At 47.5% G+C, this 21,068-nt stretch overlaps 1 protein-coding gene across 2 annotated transcripts in view; it reads left to right on the top strand.

The window, feature by feature from the left end:
- elk3 (ETS transcription factor ELK3) overlaps window positions 1–20,701 on the top strand; it is a 47,810-nt gene extending 27,109 nt beyond the window's left edge. For both annotated transcript variants that reach the window (XM_033039361.1, XM_033039362.1), the window contains 4 exons: window positions 950–1,158; window positions 5,006–5,800; window positions 18,537–18,659; window positions 20,067–20,701. In XM_033039361.1, coding sequence (XP_032895252.1) covers window positions 952–1,158; window positions 5,006–5,800; window positions 18,537–18,659; window positions 20,067–20,162 — 1,221 coding nt within the window. In that variant the 5' untranslated portion in view covers window positions 950–951 and the 3' untranslated portion in view covers window positions 20,163–20,701. The remainder of the gene's footprint in view (window positions 1–949; window positions 1,159–5,005; window positions 5,801–18,536; window positions 18,660–20,066) is intronic.
- Window positions 20,702–21,068: the final 367 nt, after the last annotated feature.

Raw genomic sequence — 21,068 nt, 5'->3', positions numbered from 1 at the left:
CATTGTTCTATCTGGGACACATGACAATAAAATACTCGTGACTATCTTCATCCTTGCATCATTTGCCCAGAACTCCACAATCCAAAGACTTGCAGCTCTGTAGGTTCATTGGCTTTGGTAAAATTGTAAATTGTCCCTCATGTATAGGATAATGCTAGCGTGCAGGGTGAACGCTGGTTGGCACGGACTTGGTGGGCCAAAGGGCCTGTTTCCACGCTGGAGAAGTGCTGGGGTAACTAAGTGGGTCAGGCAACATCTCTGGGGGAAAAGGATGGGGTGACAGTTTGGGTCGACACCCTTCTTCAAGTGGCAGACGTGCAAGATCACCAGATGTGCAGCCCTGGTGTAAATCAGCACCAACTTGTAGCAACTGGGGAAGCAGGGGTTGAGTGGCCCACTCTTGCTTCTATCCGTACAGTGGTAAAGAGCTAGCAGTCTGTGAACCTCCCGGTGCCGAGGGCAGGGGCAGGGGGCGGGGTTTAAGGTGCTGGTTGAAAGCATGTGAGAGGTTATCAAGTCTGCACGGTGGCGCAGCGGTAGAGTTGCTGCCTTACAGCGCCAGAGACCCAGGTTCCATCCTACCCACGGGTGCTGTCTGTACGGAGTTTGTACGTTCTTCCCGTGTCCTGCGTGGGTTTTCTCCAGGTGCTCCGGTTTCCTCCCACTCCAAAGACGTACAGGTTTGTAGGTTAATTGGCTTCAGTAAAAATTGTAAAATTGTCCCTAGTCCCTAGTGCTAGTGTACGGGGTGATCGATGGTCTGCATACTCAGTGGGCGAAGGGCCTGTTTCTCCGCTGTATCTCTAAATTAACGAAACAGTGGCTTACAATGTCTTTGTGTGTGTTGCAGGTATGGAGGGAGGGGGAGGGGGAGTGTGGGGGGGGGGCGTGAGGGGCTGAAGGTGTGCAGGTCTAACAGTGTCCTGGTGTGTGTGTGTGTGTGTTGCAGGTATGGAGAGTGCCATCACCCTCTGGCAGTTCCTGCTGCAGCTGCTGCTGGACCAAAAGCACGAGCACCTCATCTGCTGGACGTCGAACGACGGCGAGTTCAAACTGCTGAAGGCAGAGGAGGTGGCCAAGCTCTGGGGGCTGCGGAAGAACAAGACCAACATGAATTACGACAAGCTGAGCCGCGCACTGCGATACTATTACGATAAGGTACTGGCGGGGCGGCTCTGGGATGCCTGAACTTACTGATGAACCTTCCCAAAGTGTCATGGGCCCAACTCACAAAACACCAGTGAGGAGAGGAGCCCACTTGATAACCCCAATGATATACTGGCATCTACCTGCCTCGTTGTGTTGTCCCATACTATGGAGTCACGGTGGAGTTGCTGCCTTATGGCGCCAGAGACCCGGGTTTAATCCTGACTACGGGAGCTGCTTGTACAGAGCTCGTACATCCCCCCTGTGACCTGCGTGGGTTTTCTCCGGGTGCTCCGTGAAGATAGACACAAAATGCTGGAGTGGAATGAACGGCAGGTGTGCAAACCTTCCCCACCCACGGTCCACTAGACTCTCACGCTTGGTTCCAGTAAATGGGTGGGTGGTGGGAGGGGGTCTCTGGTGAGCTCTATCTGTGAGCAGCCCGTGGATCATTTTAGGCAGAGGATTGTTTCACTTTCTGCCAGTAACCAGATGAGTGTTGTAATTCAAGGGGAGCAGGGATTATCCCACTTTCCCATCCACATCCTACACACCAGAGGCAATTTACGGAGGCCAATTAACCCGCACGTCCTGGAGATGTGGGAGGAGACCGGAGCACCCAGAGAAAACCCACACGGTCACAGGGAGAACGTGCAAACTCCGCACAGACAGCACCCGAGGTCAGAATTGAACCCGGGTCTCAGGCGCTTTGAGGCAGCAGCTCTACCCGCTGCGCCACTGCGCAGATTTACGGAGATGCTGTTGTCTTGAACAAGTTCTCTCTCCCCTTCCTGTACTCCGACCTGCCATTATTCATATTCAGGCCCACTGCAGTGGTGCCATTTGCAATCTTGTAAATGGAGTTAGACCCGAGTTTGGGCGCAGAGTCGTGAATGTAGACGGGGTAGAGTGAGGGACTGTGAATGCATCATTAAGCAGCACATGTGTTGTGGATTATCATGGACAATTTTTGTCATCTATTCTCACTGATTGTGGTTATGGGTCAGGAGGTCAAAGGTCCCGTGACAGAGGAGTACTGACTCCTAGGTTCTACAAGTTTGAAGATGAGTTTTGTTGGGATTATAGTGTTGAAGGCAGAGGTATAGTCAATAAATAGGAGTCTCATGTAGGTGTCCTTGTTACTTAAATAGTTGAGTGTAGTTTAGAGATACAGCTTGGAAACAGACCCTTCGGCCCACCGAGTCTGTGCCAACCAACGATCCCCGCACACTAACGTTATCCTATACACTCGAGGAACAATTTACAATTATACCAAGCCAATTAATCTACAAACCTGCACGCGTTTGGAGTGTGGGAGGTAGGACACGGGGAGAATGTACAAATGTACAGATAGCACCCGTAGTCAGGATCGAACCTGGGTCTCTGGCCCTACCACTGCACCATCTGATGTTCTAGCGATGAGTGTAGGGCCAGGAGAAGACGTCTGTTGTGGCCCTGTGGCGACGGTGTGTAAACTGCAGTGGAACAATGTTATCTGTGGAAGCCGAAGGTCACAGCATGCGGTCACATTGTTTGTAGAAGGGAAAGTGATTCCCCCAGGACCGCTCCACGTTGGACCAGCTATAAGAGTCTGAGGATGTTCTTACTCCAAGAATGATGACGGTCAATGAAGGTGGGTGTTTCCCCGAGATGGATTAAAGCAGATGCAACAATAATGTGTTGGGAATGCCCAGAAGAGGGTTCTTCTGCGCTTTGTCCATCTACAAAATCGTGGCAGGAATAGATCGGGTAGGCGCACAAAGTCTCGTGTTCAGAGTAGGGGAATCGAGAACCAGAAGACATAGGTTTAAGGTGAGGGGGGAAAGATTTAATAGGTACCTGAAGGGTAACTTTTTCACACAAAGGGTGGTGGGTGTAAGGAACGAGCTGCCGGAGGAGGTAGTAGAGGCAGGGATTATTGCAACATTTAAGAAACATTTAGACATGAATCGGACAAGTTTAGAGGGATATGAGCCAAACGCAGGCTGATGGGACTAGTGTAGATGGCAGATTTTGGCTGGTGTGGGCAAGTTGGGCTGAAGGGCCTGTAAGACTCCACGCTGTAAGACTCTATGGGCTGCGCGGCCAGAAGGCTTCTAGACGGGCCGCGGCTGAGGACGTGGGAAGCGGCCGGAGGCCTTTATCGAGGCGCGGCCATCTCGATGCCTCCTGGATCGCTGCGTAGAAGCCCGGGTCTGGGCCCGGCCGATGGAGCCCGTGGCTGGGGCCTGGGTCAGGGCCCGTGGATGGGGTCCGGGTCAGCATCACGGAGGCGTGAAGTGGGGCGTTGACAGCGGTGAGGCCTTGTGGCAGCGGGAAGCCTTGCGGGTCGACGAGAGCATGGAGGACCACGGTGAGGGGGAGGAGGGGAAGAACAATGGAGGACCCGGTGTGGGGGGGCTGCCGTGAGGGAGGTGGGTGGGGGGGGAACAATGGACAATGTGGGGGGGAGGGGAGAACTGTTGGGGGGGGGGAGACACTAAAGGAGGAGCCGGCGTGCTTTGTAACTTTGTCTGCACTGTAGGTGGCTGCTATTTGTATACATTGTGTATGCAGCAAAGAATCTCGCTGTGACAATAAAGTATTCCTTGTACTCTCACATTGGTTGTGGTCTGGTGCGTGCACACGTATGTTGAGGTGTATAAAACTGTGAAGGGAGTAGACAGGGTGAATGCACACAGTCAGGGAATCAAGAACCAAAGGTCATAGGTTTAACATGAAAGGGGCGAGATTTAATAGGAACCCGAGCGGTAATATCTTCACTCAGTAGGTGGTGGGTCTATGGAACGAGCTGCCAGAGGAGGTAGTTGAGGCAGGTACTAGCTAGAGCAGCATTTAAAATATGCTTGGGCAGGCACAACAAAAGGAAAGAGGGATATGGGCCACAAATGCAGGCAAATGGGACAAGCTTAGATGGGCCATCTTGGTCAGCATGGGAAAGTTGGGCGAAAGCGCTTGATTCTGTGCTCTGTCTATGACTTCCTGAGCAGAGTTTCAGCCAAGGTTACATAGTCATACAGCCCGCACCAACCAACGTGTCCCATCTACACTAGTCGTACCTGCATGCGGTTGGCCCATATCCCTCTAAACCTGTCCTATCCATGTACCTGTCTCAATGTTTTTTAAACGTTGCAGAGTTTTCCGAGAGACAAAAATGAGAAATGGCATCTCCATTGTTCATCAATCGATATTAAAGTAACTTCACCGCTTTACTTTCTCTGCGACCCGATTAGCAATCAAATAACTGCTTTTGTTTAGACACAAAATGCTGGATTAACTCTGCGGGTCAGACAGCATCTCTCGAGAAAAGGAATAGGTGGCGTTTCGGGTCGAGATACTTCCTCAGACTGAGAGTCAGGGGAGAGGGAAACTAGAGGTACAGCTCTGAGTTGTTCTGTACCGTTTCATACCTTTAGTTTAGATTAGTTTATTGTCATGTGTATCGTGATACAATGAAAAGCTTTTATATCTGGTTTCCCTCTCCCTGACTCTGTCTGGAGAAGGGTCCCTCTCTGTCTATCCCTCCCCCACACTAATCATCCTGCTAGTTTCATTGTTTGTATCCCTTCATTATCACCTCTTCCACAGCCAACAATGGACCATTGTGGGCTCCACCTTTCTCGAGGCATCGGTGCTGCCTGTGATTTGTATTAAATCTTTTCATATTTCCATGTTCCCTCTCCCCTGACTCGGTCTGAAGAAGGGTCTCGACCCACAATTCCTTCCCTCCAGACATGCTGCCTGTCCCGCTGAGTTACTCCAGCATTTTGTGTCTATCTTCGGTGCAAACCAGCATCTGTAGTTCCACCCCCCCCCCCACATCTTTAACTGCTTTTGTTTTCTTTCTTTCTCTCCACAGAATATTATTAAGAAGGTGATCGGGCAGAAGTTTGTTTACAAGTTTGTCTCGTTTCCGGACATTTTGAAGATGGATCCCCTCGCGGCAGAGTCCGGCCGGGAGCACATTTTACTGCGGGACAGTGAGGCGGGGTCCGTTGGCGAGGGAGCGGAGCACCAGCAGGTGACATTGAGTGGCAATCGGAGTCTCAGTCGCAACGACTACATCCACTCGGGCCTGTACACCTCCTTCACCATCAACTCCCTGCAGAGCCGCTCCGACTTCTTCAAGGCCATCAAGATGGAGAAGCCGGAGGAGAGGGTGGCGAGGAGGCCGGCGCCAGGCGAGGAGGTGCGGACTGTCATCAGATTCGTGGCGAACAAGAACGAGAGGTCGTCCGCCGTGTCGCTGCCGCCGGTCTCGGCCGGGCCGGCGCGCTGCCCGTCGCCGGAGACCGTGGTGTCGCCGACGTTCTTCACGGCCGTCTCCTCGAAGGCGGCGTCCTTCAGCTCGGCCATCGTGTCCACGTCCTCGGGCGCAGCCTTGCCGGCGGGGTACCAGGAGGCCTGCATTATTGAACTCGATGCCAGTGACTCCGAGCAGTCTGCTCAGCCGCTGAACCTCTCGGCTGGCCCCAAGACCAAATCCCCCTGCCTGGCCGACCAGAGGCACAGCCACCTACCAAAGACTAAGAAGCCCAAAGGCCTGGAGATTTCAGCACCTTCTTTAGTCATTACTAACACGGACATCAGCTCCATTGCCCTCAACAGCCCAGCACTTCCGTCAGGATCTCTCACTCCCTTTTTCACCGCACAGGTCAGTTGTGTCATTTGTTACAAAAACTTCATGTCCAACAAGGATCATATCGTCACGCACAAGTTTGTAATTGCCTTAAGACAAGTATAAAGGAGTTATATTGTCATATGCACACATACAGAGTTACAGTACAATGAAAAGCTTGCTCACAGCAGCATCACAGGCTCAACACAATGAACATTCATTTGACTTTAATGGAGGGGAATACTCATGAGAGGAATAGATCGAGTAGACGCAGAGTATCTTGGCCAGAGTAGGGGAATCGAGAACCAAGGGACGTTGGTTTAAGATGAGGTGGGAAAGATTTCATGGGAACCCGAGAGGTAACATTTTCACACAAAGGATGGTGGGGTATGGAACGAGTTTGTTGATGCAGGGACTATTTAGTTTAAGAAAGATTTAAATGCTTAAGAAACATTTGGTCAGATACATGGATAGGGTAGGTTTCGACGGATATGGACCAAATGTAGGCAGGTGGGACTAGTGTAGATGGGACATGTTGGCTGGTGTGGACAAGTTGGGTCGAAGGGGCTGTTTCCACGCTGTATCACTCCAATTGTATATTACTTGTGCGTTGTACATAAAATGATACATGATACATAAATTATGATATATTATATATAAAATGCACATGGAGTGCACACATGAGTGCATCTAATTGTGCACACAATAGAGCTCAGAGTAGTGCACACACTGAACCTCCTGCCTGAAGGTAGCAGTGAGAAGAGGGCCAGGATTCTTGACGATTGGTGCCATTTTCTTGAGACAGTGCTTCATTGTGATGCTTTTCCTGGTGGGGGCGGGTATGTATAGAGGGTAGATAGACTGGGTTGAGTTCACCACTCTGCAGCCTCTTGGGTTCCTGTGCTATGGGATTGGCGTACCAGAGTATGATAAACCTGTCAGTGTACACGGTGACATGCCGAATCTTCCAAGTAAGCAGAGGCGTGCTTTCTTCATGGCAACATATATGTGCTTGGCCCAGAACATGTCATTGACATGTTATCGACCAGGAATTTGACGTTTCTAACTCTCTCCGTCAATGAAAACTGCCGTGTGCTCCCCTGTCTTCCCCTTTATGAAATGAACAATTTGTTGTTTGCTTCGTTGCTGTTTTGTGCAAGTATATTTTTAGTTTAGTTTAGAGATACAGAGGGGAAACAGGCCCTTTGGCCCACCGAGTCCGCGTCGACCAGCGATCCCCGCACCTTAAAACTATCCTAGTTTTACAATTAAACTAAGCCAATTAACCTACAAACCTGTACGTCTTTGGAGTGTGGGAGGAAACTGAAGTTCTCGGAGAAAACCCACGCAGGTCACGGGGTGAACGCGCAAACTCCGTACAGACAGCACCCGTAGTTGGGATCGCGGCCTCAATCAGCAACGCTTTCCAGTCCCGTTCCAGTACTCCAACAATGGTGGTGTCACAGAAACATAGAAAATAGGTGCAGCAGTAGGCCATTCGGCCCTTCGAGCCTGCACCGCCATTCAATATGATCATGGCTGATCATCCAACTCAGTATCCTGTACCTGCCTTCTCTCCATACCCCCTGATCCCTTTAGCCACAAGGGCCACATCTAACTCCCTCTTAAATATAGCCAATGAACTGGCCTCAACTACCTTCATTAAAAGTGGCAGAGAATTCCACAGATTCACCACTCTCTGTGAAAAATGTTTTCCTCATCTCGGTCCTAAAAGATTTCCCCCTTATCCTTAAACTGTGACCCCTTGTTCTGGACTTCCCCAACATCGGGAACAATCTTCCTGCATCTAGCCTGTCCAACCCCTTAAGAATTTTGTAAGTTTCTATAAGATCCCCCCTCAATCTTCTAAATTCTAGCGAGTACAAGCCGAGTCTATCCAGTCTTTCTTCATATGAAAGTCCTGACATCCCAGGAATCAGTCTGGTGAACCTTCTCTGTACTCCCTCTATGGCAAGAATGTCCTTCCTCAGATTAGGAGACCAAAACTGTACGCAATATTCCAGGTGTGGTCTCACCAAGACCCTGTACAACTGCAGTAGAACCTCCCTGCTCCTATACTCAAATCCTTTTGCTATGAATGCTAACATACCATTCGCCTTTTTCACTGCCTGCTGCACCTGCATGCCTACTTTTAATGACTGGTGTACCATGACACCCAGGTCTCGTTGCATCTCCCCCTTTCCTAATCGGCCACCATTCAGATAATAGTCTACTTTCCAGTTTTTGCCACCAAAGTGGATAACCTCACATTTATCCACATTATACTGCATCTGCCATGCATTTGCCCACTCACCCAGCCTATCCAAGTCACCTTGCAGCCTCCTAGCATCCTCCACACAGCTAACACTGCCCCCCAGCTTTGTGTCATCTGCAAACTTGGAGATGTTGCATTCAATTCCCTCGTCCAAATCATTAATATATATCGTAAATAGCTGCGGTCCCAGCACTGAGCCTTGCGGTACCCCACTAGTCACTGCCTGCCATTGTGAAAAGGACCCGTTTACTCCTACTCTTTGCTTCCTGTCTGCCAGCCAGTTCTCTATCCACATCAATATTGAACCCCCAATACCGTGTGCTTTAAGTTTGTATACTAATCTCTTATGTGGGACCTTGTCGAAAGCCTTCTGAAAGTCCAGATATAACACAACCACTGGTTCTCCCTTATCCATTCTACTAGTTACATCCTCGAAAAATTCTATAAGATTCGTCAGACATGATTTACCTTTCATAAATCCATGCTGACTTTGTCCAATGATTTCACCACTTTCCAAATGTGCTGCTATCCCATCTTTAATAACTGATTCTAGCAGTTTCCCCACTACCGACGTTAGACTAACTGGTCTGTAATTCTCCGTTTTCTCTCTCCCTCCCTTTTCAAAAAGTGGGGTTACATTAGCTACCCTCCAATCCTCAGGAACTACTCCAGAATCTAAAGAGTTTTGAAAAATTATCACTAATGCATCCATTATTTCTGGGGCTACTTCCTTAAGTACTCTGGGATGCAGCCTATCTGGCCCTGGGGATTTATCGGCCTTTAATCCATTCAATTTACCTAACACCACTTCCCGGCTAACCAGGATTTCACTCAGTTCCTCCATCTCATTTGACCCCCGGTCCCCTGCTATTTCCGGTAGATTATTTATGTCTTCCTTAGTGAAGACAGAACCAAAGTAGTTATTCAATTGGTCTGCCATGTTCCCCATGATCAATTCACCTGTTTCTGACTGCAAGGGACCTACATTTGTTTTAACTAATCTTTTTCTCTTCACATATCTATAAAAGCTTTTGCAGTCAGTTTTTATGTTCCCTGCCAGTTTTCTTTCATAATCTATTTTCCCTTTCCTAATTCAGCCCTTTGTCCTCCTCTGCTGGACTCTGAATTTCTCCCAGTCCCCTGGTAGGCTGCTTTTTCTGGCTAATTTTTACGCTTCATCTTTTGTTTTGATACTATCCCTGACTTCCCTTGTTATCCAAGGATGCACTACCTTCCATGATTTATTTTTTTGCCAAACTGCGATGAACAATTGTTGTAGTTCATCCATGCAGTCTTTAAATGCCTTCCATTGCATATCCACCGTCAACCCATTAAGAATCAATTGCCAGTCTATCTTGGCCAATTCACGTCTCATACCCTCAAAGTTACCTTTCTTTAAGTTCAGGACCCTTGTTTCTGAATTAACAATGTCACTCTCCATCCTGATGAAGAACGTAACCATATTATGGTCACTCTTGCCCTAGGGGCCAGGCACAACAAGACTGCTAACTAACCCTTCCTCATTACTCAATACCCAATCTAGAATAGCCTGCTCTCTCGTTGGTTGCACTACATGTTGGTTTAGAAAACTATCCCGCATACATTCCAAGAAATCCTCTTCCTCAGCACGCTTGCCAATTTGATTCACCCAATCTATATGTAGATTGAAGTCACCCATTATAACTGTTTTACCTTTGTTGCACGCATTTCTAATTTCCTGTTTGATGCCATCCCCAACTCCGCTACTACTGTTAGGTGGCCTGTACACAACTCCCACTAGCGTTTTCTGCCCCTTAGTGTTTCGCAGCTCTACCCATATCGATTCCACATCCTCCAAGCTAATGTCCTTCCTTTCTATTGCGTTAATCTGCTCTCTAACCAACAACGCTACCCCACCTCCTTTCCCTTTCTGTCTATCCCTCCTGAATATTGAATATCCCTGGATGTTCAGCTCCCAGCCTTGGTCACCCTGGAGCCATGTCTCCGTGATCCCAACTATATCATAGTCATTAATAGCTATCAGCACATTCAACTCATCCACCTTATTACGAATGCTCCTTGCATTGAGACACAAAGCCTTCAGGCTTGTTTTTACAACACTCTTACCCCTTATACTATTATGCTGAAAAGTGGCCCTTTTTGATTTTTGCCCTGGATTTGTCTGCCTGCCACTTTTACTTTTCACCTTGCTACCTATTGCTTCTACCCTCATTTTACACCCCTCTGTCTCTCCGCTCACACATTTAAGAAACCCTTTCCCTTTAAATCCATCCTCAACTATCCCATTTGACACCCCACCCCCCTTATTCAGTTCTCTGGCATTTGTAGATGGCGTTGGAGCTGTGCTCAACCACGCGGTCTCGGGTGTGAAGAGAGTGGGTCGGGGCTCTACACACACAGCCTGATGCTACACCTGTGTCGTTGGTCAGTGAGGAGGAGTTATTGTTATCCCCCCACACTGATTTTCATCATGAGGAAGTCTTAGTTTACTTCAGTTTAGAAACAGGCCCTTTGGCCCATCGAGTCTGCATCGACCAGCGATCACCCCGTACACTATCACTATGCTACAAACTAAAGACAATTTACAATTTTACCAGAGCCAATTAACCTACAAACCTGTATGTCTTTGGTTAGTGGGAGCAAACCGGAGCTCCCGGAGAAAACCCACGCGGTCACGGAGAGAACGTACAATCTCCGTACAAGCAGCACCTGTAGTCAGGATGGAACCCGGGTCTCTGGCGCTGTGAGGCAGCAACTCTACCGCTGCGCCACCGTGCCACCCTACAGTGGTACAGCAACGGTCGAGTGTGTCATGTCGTCTGGTGTTGAAGGTGACGTGTGGATGGTAGTCGGGCAGAGAAGTCTCCGAGTTTGAAAACACCAGCAGTGATAGGGAAGGCTCCAGGGCACACTGTCCTGCGCTCGCTGATCGCAGTGCTCCACTTCCCAAGTGCCGGCTAGACGTCTGCCTGAGGCAGGCTGTGGACTGCGGTCAAGGTGATGGTGGGGATCTTTCACGGAAGGTAGAACAGTCGGCACTGCCGCATGTTACAGGTGGGGAGAGCACAAAAGCAACAAAAAGACTGCGGCGGGTTTAACATGAAGCAGACGATACCGCCTGCAACATGCAGGGAGCGGAAACCCTCAGCTGGAGTGTCACGTACTGAGAGTGGGGTGGGGGGGTGAGCCTTGCCTCCGTGAAACAGGGTACACAGCACTGTCTCCACCATCTCTCTGACAGCAGTCGCTGTTATGTCTTCTGTCTTGTCCTGCAGTGATTGAACATTGGCCAGAAGGAATGAAGGGGTGGTGGGGCCGAGGCCCCTACACTTCAGATTTACCTGCCAAACACATTTCTAGTACAATGGAGGCCTCCCCCATGTGTAGCAAGGAGCTGCAGATGCTGGTTGACCCCACAGATGGACACAAAGTGCGGGTGTAACTCAGCGGGTCAGGCAGCGTCTCTGGAGAAGTAGAATAGGTGACGTTTTGGGTCGGAACCCTAGTTCAGACTGAGGGTTAGTTGCAAGTGCAGAGTGCGTGTTTGCTTGGTTGGGTGAGAGTGTTCCTCTGTCGTGGAGTCAGAGAGCTGGAGAGCATGGAACTGGGACATGTTCAAGCAATTGTCAGAGAACTTGAATGACTTTAGGGGGGTTGCACATAAGGTCACCAGGTCATAGGGCTTGACACACGGAGCCGCCCAATCCATCTGGAGGACATCGCAGCTTCCGGTATATGTTGCTAATACTCGAAACGTGTACTTTCCTACCTGTTAAAAGCCGCCAAAATTGTGAATCTTTGCGCTGTAAAAAATTGTGGAAGTCGGGGTAAGCTTGAGGGACATTTATCCTACTTCAGAATTCCAAAAGTGAGGAGAAATGACGGTAGATAGAAGCGAGAGCTGAAGGGACAACACGCTTATCCCGATTTCCATAATTATTTACAGTGCAAAAATTGACCATTTCAGCGGGTTTTAACGGGCCCGCTACGCTGGAAACAATGGTCAGTGCGTACCTGCAGTTCATCGTGTGTCCTCCAGTTGGCGTAGCGTACCAACAGTACGGGTCATGGGTCGTGACCCGACTGCCATGCAACCTCCCTGTGCCTGAGCCGTATCTCGAAACTAAACTAAACTAAACCACTTTATGTCAACTGCGAGGAAAGGAATGAAAGCAACAAATCAAAGTCGGAATCCTGGCTTTGATTTGTCCTTTTGTGTACCTTTCATTTATTTGTTTTTTTGTATTTTTTCGTACCTCTCCGCTGATTCTCAGTCTGAAGAAGGGTCTCGACCCGAAACGTCACTCATTCCTTCTCTCCAGAGATGCTGCCTGAGCCGCTGAGTTACTCCAGCTTTTTGTGTCTATTTTCGAGGCCTCCCTAATGCTCGCAGTTGCCATGCTTGTATTCCAGGGGTCCCCTGAGCTCATCGGATCCATCAGGCCATCGTAAGATCACCCATGCATTTAAATGGCTTAAAAGCACAATTGCCACTGCTGTAGTCATGGCTGCAGACCTCTGCTTCCAAAGGCCAGAATGTGTGGACAAACGTTCACCCATGCGCTGCCTGCAAAATGTCACCTCTGTCCCGAACCACTTTGTTCCCTTGATAAGTAAATGTAAATTAATACATTTTTTTAATGTTCATAAGTTCATAATTGGAGCAAATTAGGCTATTCAGCCCATCCAGTCTACTCTGCCATTCAATCATGGCTGATTTATCTTTGCCTCAACGCCATTCTCCTGCCTTCTCCACATAACCCCGGACACTAATCAAGAATCTATCTATCTCTGCCTTAAAAATACCAATTGACGGCCTCCACAGCTGTCTGTGGGAATGAATTCCACAGATTCACCACCCTCTGACTAAAGACATTCCTAATCTCCTTCCTAAAGGAATGTTCTTTTATTCTGAGGCTATGCCCTCTGGTCCTAGACCTTCCCACTAGTGGAAACACCCTCTCCACATCCACTTCATCCAGGCAATTATGCATTACATTAAAAAAAAATGCATCTTCAGAAAGAAGGTGAATGTTTTATTTTAACAAATGTTCATATATCATGATGTTGGAACAAAGGCTCCTCTGAGCATAATCCACATGCAGACCTGGGAGGTTAGTGATAGCACCGTCTGGACAATGGAAGTCCCTCTGTTTTGCTCTCCCACTGAACCCAGACAGAATGGCAACAAAACATTTCCTGCTGAGTTTGTCTGCGGGCTCCGTTTCCCTCTGCTTGTAGCCTCAAGGAGGGAGAATGACAAAGAGAGAGGGAGGGAGAGCGTGGGAGGGAATGGGAAAGATAATTTCAATTTTAAAAGTATTTTAAAAAATGTTTATGTGGGCGGCGTGGTGACACAGTGGTAAAGTTACTGCCTCACAGTGCCAGAGACCCGGGTTCCATCCTGACTTTGGGTGCTGTTTGTGCGGTGTTTGCACGGTATCCATGTAACCTGCGTGGGTTTATCTCCGGTTTCCTCCCACACTCCAAAGTCGTACAGGTTTTTTACGTTAATTGTGCTCGGTAAAGATTGTAAATGGTACCTGTTGTGTGTAGGATAGTGTTAGTGTACGGGGATTGCTGGTCACCACCAAAGAGCCTGTTTCCGTGCTGCATCTCTAAAGTGAACTAAAGGACATTTGTAATCATTGGCTGTTTATAAAGGACATAACATATATAATGACCATTCATTAACAGCTTCAGATGTTTATGGGTTTCAGGCACGGTTCTCTGGCAGCATCTTGGGGGATTCTGACACTAGTGGTTTGAGCTCCAGCTTGTAGGTCGGCCTGTATCACAGTTAGTCAGGTAGCTGCACCATCCGCCCACTCACATACGATGTTATAATCACACCAGCTCAGCCTGAGGCAGGAAGGGGAAAGCTGTATCAAGGTGTGCTCATGTGTCAGCAACATTTATTATAAAGCAGTGGTGTCACGGTGGCACAGCGGTAGAGTTTCTGCCTTGCAGCGCTGGAGATCCGGGTTCCATCCTGACTACGGGTGTTGTCTGTACGGAGTTTGTACGTACTCCCATTGACCGCGTGGGTTTTCTCCGGGATCTTCGGTTTCCTCCCACACTCCAAAGACGTGCAGGTTTGTAGGTAAATTGGCTCTGTATAAGTGTAAATTGTCTCTAGTGTGTGTAGGATAGTGTTAATGTGCGGGGATCGCTGGTCGGCGTGGACTCGGTGAGCTGAAAGGGCCTGTTTCCACGCTGTATCTCTAAACTAAACTAAACTAAAGTTGCTGCCTTACAGCGCCAGATACCTGGGTTCGATCCTGACTATTTATGCTGTCTGTACGGAGTTTGTATTTTGTTCCTCTGACCCATGTGGGTTTTCTCTGGGTGCTCTGGTTTCCTCCCACATTCCGAAGGCGTGCGTGTTTGTAGGTTAATTGACTTCTGTAAATTGTCCCTAGTGTTCGGGTGATCGCTAGTCATCGCGGGATGTTGCCACGTGGTATCTCTAAACTAAATTAATAAACTGAACTAAAACATAGAACAGTGTGGCACAGGCCCAGGCCCTTCAGCCCACAATGTCTATGCCTAACATGGTACCAAGATAAATAGAAGGATATGGATCATGTGCCTGCACATGATCCATATCCTTCTATTCCCTGCATATCCATGTGCCAATTTAAAAGCCTCTTAAACGCCTCTTATAAATTCATGAAATGGGATGGAGTTTCCAGGGTTATTCAGGATTTTCCAAGTATCGTGCTATAATGTAACTAATCTGAAGGGTGTTTGATATTAAGGTGATTGGCCTCTTGATTCCTGCTTTCTGTCTCCCTGTTTTCCAATGTAGGAGTTACATCCGCTTTATTCCAATTTCTTGGAATTTTCCCTTAATCTAGGGAAGTTTAAAAATTAAACCAAGAGAATTTTCTCACCAAAACAACACAAAGTGCTGGTGTATCTCAGCGGGTCAGGCAGTGGAGAACGTGGATAAGTGACATTTCGGGTTAAGAACCTTCATTAGCCCTATCCATGTTCTCCAGAGATGCTGCCTGACCCGCTGATTTAATCCAGCTGAGTTCATAAATTCTAGGAGCAGAATTAGGCCATTTGGCCCATCAAGTCTACTCCGCCATTCAATCAGGGCTGATCTATCTTTCACTCTCAACCCCATTCTCCATACCAATCAAGAATCTGTCAGTCACCGGCTTAAAAATATCCATCGACTTGGCCTCCACTGCCTTCTGTGGCAATGGATTCCACAGATTCACCACCCAAGAAATTCCTCCTCATCTCCTTCCGAAATGTACTTCCTTTTAATCTGAGGCTGTGCCCTCTGGACCTAGACTCTCCCACTAATGGAAACATTCTCTCCACAGTCACTGTATCCAGCCCTTTCTGTTGTGTTCTTTTTGCGTATAAAGCAGCACCTGCAGTTCCTTGTTTCTGCACATCTAAACCTTCTCACCAGCCAAAGATAGACACAAAATGCTGAAGTAACTCAGCGGGACAGGCAGCATCTCTGGATAGAAGGAATGGGTGACGTTTTCAGGACGAGACCCTTCAGACTGAATCAGGGGGGAGGGAGATACAGAGATAAGGAAATATGAGGTGTGAAAATGAGACAAAGGGGATGAAGATTATGGAAACTGTAGACTAGATCATTGTGGAATAGAACAAAGCAAACAGAGATAAAATGTAAACCAGGACAGTAAGACTAGTGGGAGAACTGGGAAGGGTGGAGGGATGGAGAGAGGGAAGGCAAAGGTTACTTGAAATTAGAGAAGTCAATATTCATACCGCTGCCTCAAATGGTATCCCACCACTAGCCACATCTTCCCATCTCCATCCTTTTCCGCTTTCCACGGAGTCCATTTCCTCCCTAACTCCCTGGTTAACTCGGCCCTTCCCACCCAAACCACCCCCTCCCCAGCTACTTTCCCCAGCAACCGCAGGAGATGCAACACCTGTCCCCATACCACCCCCCTCGACTCCGTCCAAGGACCCCGACAGTCTTTTCAGGTGAGGCAGAGGTTCACTTGCATCTCCTCTACCCTCATCTACTCTATCCGCCGTTCCAGGTGTGGACTCCTATTTATCGGTGAGACCAAGCGCAGGCTCGGCAATCGTCTCGCTGAACCTCCGCTCAGTCCGCCTAAACCTACCTGATCTCCCGGTTGCTAAACACTTTAACTCCCCCTCCCATTCCCACACTGACCTTTCTTTCCTGGTCCTCCTCCATTGTCAGAGACCCAGCACAAATTGGAGATACAGCACCTCATATTTCACTTGGGCAGCTCACACCCCAGCGGTATGAACATTGGCTTCCCTAACTTTAAGTAACCTTTGCCTTCCCTCTCTCTCCATCCTTCCCCCTTCCCAGTTCTCCGACTAGTCTGACTGTCCTGGTTTACATTTTATCTCTGTTTGCTTTGTTGTTCTATTCTACAATGATCGATTCTACATTTTCCTTGAGCTCCATCCCCATTGTCTCGTTTTCACACCTACATTTCCTTATCTCTGTATCTCCCTCTCCCCGATTCAGTCTGAAGAAGGGTCTCGACCCAAAACATCACCCATTCCTTCTATCCAGAGATGCTGCCGGTCCTGCTGAGATACCCCTGATCTTTGTGTCCTTGCTATAACATTTCTCACCAGCCATTTGTCGGTTGTAGACCCACCAAACAGCATCCTTTGGTCAACCTTGATGTATATCTGAATTGGACATAAATACGATAGATGCGAGAGCGGGGCAGAGTCTTGTGGATAAAGACTCACCTCCTGACACATCAAAGCCTTGCCACAAGGTGCAGGTCAGAGGTGTGCTGGAATACTCTCCACTTGGCTGGATGAGTTCTGCTGCAACAGCTCTCATGAGGCTCAGCATCATCCAAGATGAAGCAACTACCTGCTCAGCATCCCATCACCCTAAACGTTCATTTCATTCACCACCAGTGCAGTGTGACAGCAGGGCCCACTGTCTACAAAATGCATCATAGTTACTCACCCAGTTCATAAATTCATAGGTTCTAGGAGCAGCATTAGGCCATTCGGCCCATAAAGTCTATTCCACCATTCAATCATGGCTGATCTATCTTTCCCTCTCAACCCCATTCTCCTGCCTTCTCCCCATAACCTCTGACACCAAGATCAAGAATTTGTCAATTTCGGCCTTGAAAATATCCATTGACGGCCTCCACAGCCGTCTGTGGCAATGAATTCTACAGATTCACCACCCTCTGACTAAAGGTCCATCCTTTTATTCTGAGGCTGTGCCCTCTAGTCCTAGACTCTCCCACTAGTGGAAGCATTCTCTCCACATCCACTCTATCCAAGCCTTTCACTATTTGTTAAGTTTCAATGAGTACCCCCTCATCCTTCTAAACTCCAGCGAGTACAGGTCAAACGCTCATCATACGCTACCCAACTCATTCCTGGGATCACTGATAAATCTCCTCTAATTAGTCTACTATTGCAGCACATCTTGAACCCACACCTTATACCAACATGAAAGGCAAGGAACACCTCCAAGTCCAGCTTTCCCTCCAAGTCACAGCTTTTGGGCGTCACCGTGTGGAATAGCCCCCATATTTACCATTGAAGAGGGCCTTGGTCCTTTCAGATGTGACTTGTCATGGGGCTGGTGCTGCACTACCCCTGCGCTGGAGTGTTAGCTTAGATCTTCGTGTCCAAGGTGAGACATGGCCACAGTGTCCACGGCCAGAGACAGATTGTTATCAATGTGATTAATAGCTGACATAGAACATTGAACTGTACAGCACAGGACATGTGGCACGGTGGCACAGCGGTTGAGTGGCTGCCTTCGAGAGACCCAGGTTCGATCCTGACTACCGGTGCTGTCTGCATGGAGTTTGCACGTTCTCTCCGTAACCTGCGTGGGTTTTCTCTGGGATCTCCGGTTTCTTCCCGCACTCCAAAGACGTACAGGTTTGTAGGTTAATTGGCTTCAGTAAAAATTGGAAATTATCCTGAGTGTGTAAGATAGTGTTAGTGTGCGGGTATCGCTGGTCGGCACGGACACGGTGGGATGAAGGGCTGCTTCTCGCTGTATCTCTAAACTAAACTGGAACAAGCGCTTCGGCCCACAATGTCCCCCGCACTGATGATGCAAATTAAACTGTAGGAAAGAACTGCAGATGCTGGTTTAAATCAAAGATAGACATGAAATGCTGGAGTAACTCGGGACAGGCAGCATCTCTGGAAAGACGAATGGGTGACATTTCTTCAGACTGATGGAGTGGGTGGTACAGGGATATAATGTAGTTGGAAACAGTACGACTGGTGGGAGAACTGGGAAGGGAGAGGGGATGGAGAGGGAAAGCAAGGGTTACTTGAAGTTAATAGTCAGTGTTCATACTGCTGGGGGTGTAAGCTGCCCAAGTGAAATGTGAGGTGCTGTTCCTCCAATTTGCACTGGGCTTCACTCTGACAATGTATAGTGAGATGCAAACTAAACTGATCTCCTTTGCCTGCCACCATTCATCTGTCTAATCATCATGTTTCTTACATTTATAGACGCCCAGTGGGATTCTGTTGACACCAAGCCCCTTACTCTCCAGTATTCATTTTTGGAGTACACTAAGTCCAGTGGCTCCCTTGAGTCCCGCCAGACTACAGGGACCAGGCTCCTTATTTCAGGTATGTGCTTATTAATATCAAGGTGAATTATGTCTCTCGTCAGGCTGTTAATTCAAAGTGGTAATCTAAATTTAAACGCAAATTAGGACCTGCAGATGCTGGGATGTTGCATAGAACACAAAGTGCTGGAGTAACTCAGCAGATCAGTCAGCATTGCTGGAGGACATGGATAAGAAGATATGATCTGAAGAAGGGTCCTGACTTAAAACGTTGCCTAGCCATGTTCTCCAGAGACGCTGCCTGACCCGCTGAGTTACTCCACAAATTGTGTTCCACAAATTGATCTCAATTGACAGATTGTGGTTCATAGCCAGAGATTACAGTTCTTAATGTGAAACATTGTGCACTTTCATTTAAGGTAGTCATTGATTCCAAATTTGTGTCAATGTTTTCTTAAATTAATTTATCAAATTGTTTTCTTAATTTGGTAGATTAATTCATTTCTCCTCCAAATTCCTAATTTGTGAATTTCACGTTTGCACAAGAGGGTGTCAGAGCTCCGTTTCTCTGCTACGCAGCTTGAAATGTTCTCAGCAGTTAAGTCAGTTTAAGGAAGTGTAAACTCAATGAAACAATGAAAAAGCCGATGACGTATATTTCCCTATGTGCAATTCATTTATGATGCTGGTACACAGAGACGGGAGGGGGGAGAGAATGAGAGAGGGGAGAGTTACAATGAGAGAGGGGAAGGAGAATGAGAACGGGGAGAGGGAGAATGAGAGAGGGGAGAGGGAGAATGAGAGAGGAGAGAGAATGAGAGACAGGAGGGAGGGAGGGAGAATGGTGTGAGTGAGAAGGGAGGGAGATGGGAGAGAGTTGTGGGTAGAGAAGGGGAGAGAGATATGGAGGGAGAGGGAGAGCGAGAAAAGGGGGAAAGAGACAGGAAAAATAAGAGAAGGGCACAGAGGCAAACTATGGGGGAGAGACAGTAGAGGATGAGAGGGAGACTGAGAGAAAGATGTAGCGAGTCAGAGTGAGAGAGAAATAAATTAGAGGAGAGAGAAATGGAGATGAGGAATCTAGAGGGAAGGGTGAGGAAAGTGAGTTAATATTACATCAAAATGCCAGGGGAAAAGTGAGATGCTGCAATGCCACTCGGTGTTAATGGTGGTGCTATACCACCTGAATGTGTTGTATATTTTATTGCTGAACCTCGTTGGATCTATTGGGCATTGTTAGATGACGGAGTGCTGCCCTTCATCACTTTGAGCAGAAACTACTCTATTCTAGTGTAAGGAGATGGTGTAATTGGTGGGACTTCGATATTGCACCTTGTTGGGATGGGACAGTGGGTTTGAATGTTTGGCTGTCAGGTTTCTGTAAGCTCCTATGTATTTGTTTTAAATCTGCTGCCATTGCTCTGAGCATTAAGGTCATTTTAATTTTGTCCCATTTTACTGCCTGCAGTTCCCAAGCTTGGTTAACGGACACATGCCAATTCCAATGCCTAGTTTGGATGGAATTTCTCCGTTGCTGCTTTCATCAAACACCCAGAAATCATGATACTGCCTTATTGAAGGATCAAAAGGGACCAATTAAATACCAAAATGTCAGGCAATAATCAGCTGTTATTTTTATCAGTGATCTTGCATCATTGGTATGAAGTTGTCAATCATATTATGAAGTATAGATTAAATACCTTTTATATGTGTTTATAATTAGTTTTGTTCCCAGTGTTTTATAATGAAGTTGGCAATAAATATATAATCTTTTCTTGTACCTTGCGTTTTATGCACTGTGCTTTTAATGAATGTTAACCAGCTGTGCCTACTTATGCTTACTTTATGTAAATGACCTGTAAACCTGTTGTAATGGCAAGTTATTAGCATTATTAAATAATTGAAGCTTTGTATCAGTTTTCAATTATTGGTTATTAAAGGACGATACTATGTATTAGCAAAAAAGATTTATGCTATTTTCAATGTAAGTTTTTTTTTTAAAAAGCATTGCAGTTTATATGTTTTATAGATGGATTTGCCTTGTCTTTGTATTTTGGCTACAGGTTTGTAATTAACATATTTCAATAAATACCAGAAACCTAACAAAATCTTTCATTTGTTTTTTCCCCCCCAAAGTCCCAGGACAATTAATGAGCACTCTCCCAGCAAGAGAGGTAAAAAAACAGCAGGTAGACAAAAATGCTGGGGAAACTCAGCGGGTGAGGCAGCATCTATGGAGCAAAGGAAATAGGCGACGTTTCAGGTCGAGACCCTTCTTCAGAGTTATGTGAGGGTGGGGGGGGGGCGGGAAGAAGAAAGGAAGAGGTGGAGACAGTGGGGTGAGGGAGGGCTGGGAAGGGGAGTGAGAAAGCAGGGACTACCTGAAATTAGAGAAGTCAATGTTCATACCGCTGGGGTGTAAACTGCCCACCAAAATATGAGGTGCTATTCCTCCAATTTGTGGTGGGCC

Source organism: Amblyraja radiata, chromosome 21 (genome assembly GCF_010909765.2).
Source record: "Amblyraja radiata isolate CabotCenter1 chromosome 21, sAmbRad1.1.pri, whole genome shotgun sequence".
Classification (NCBI taxonomy): domain Eukaryota; kingdom Metazoa; phylum Chordata; class Chondrichthyes; order Rajiformes; family Rajidae; genus Amblyraja; species Amblyraja radiata.
This window is presented reverse-complemented; position numbering and strand designations above follow the sequence as displayed.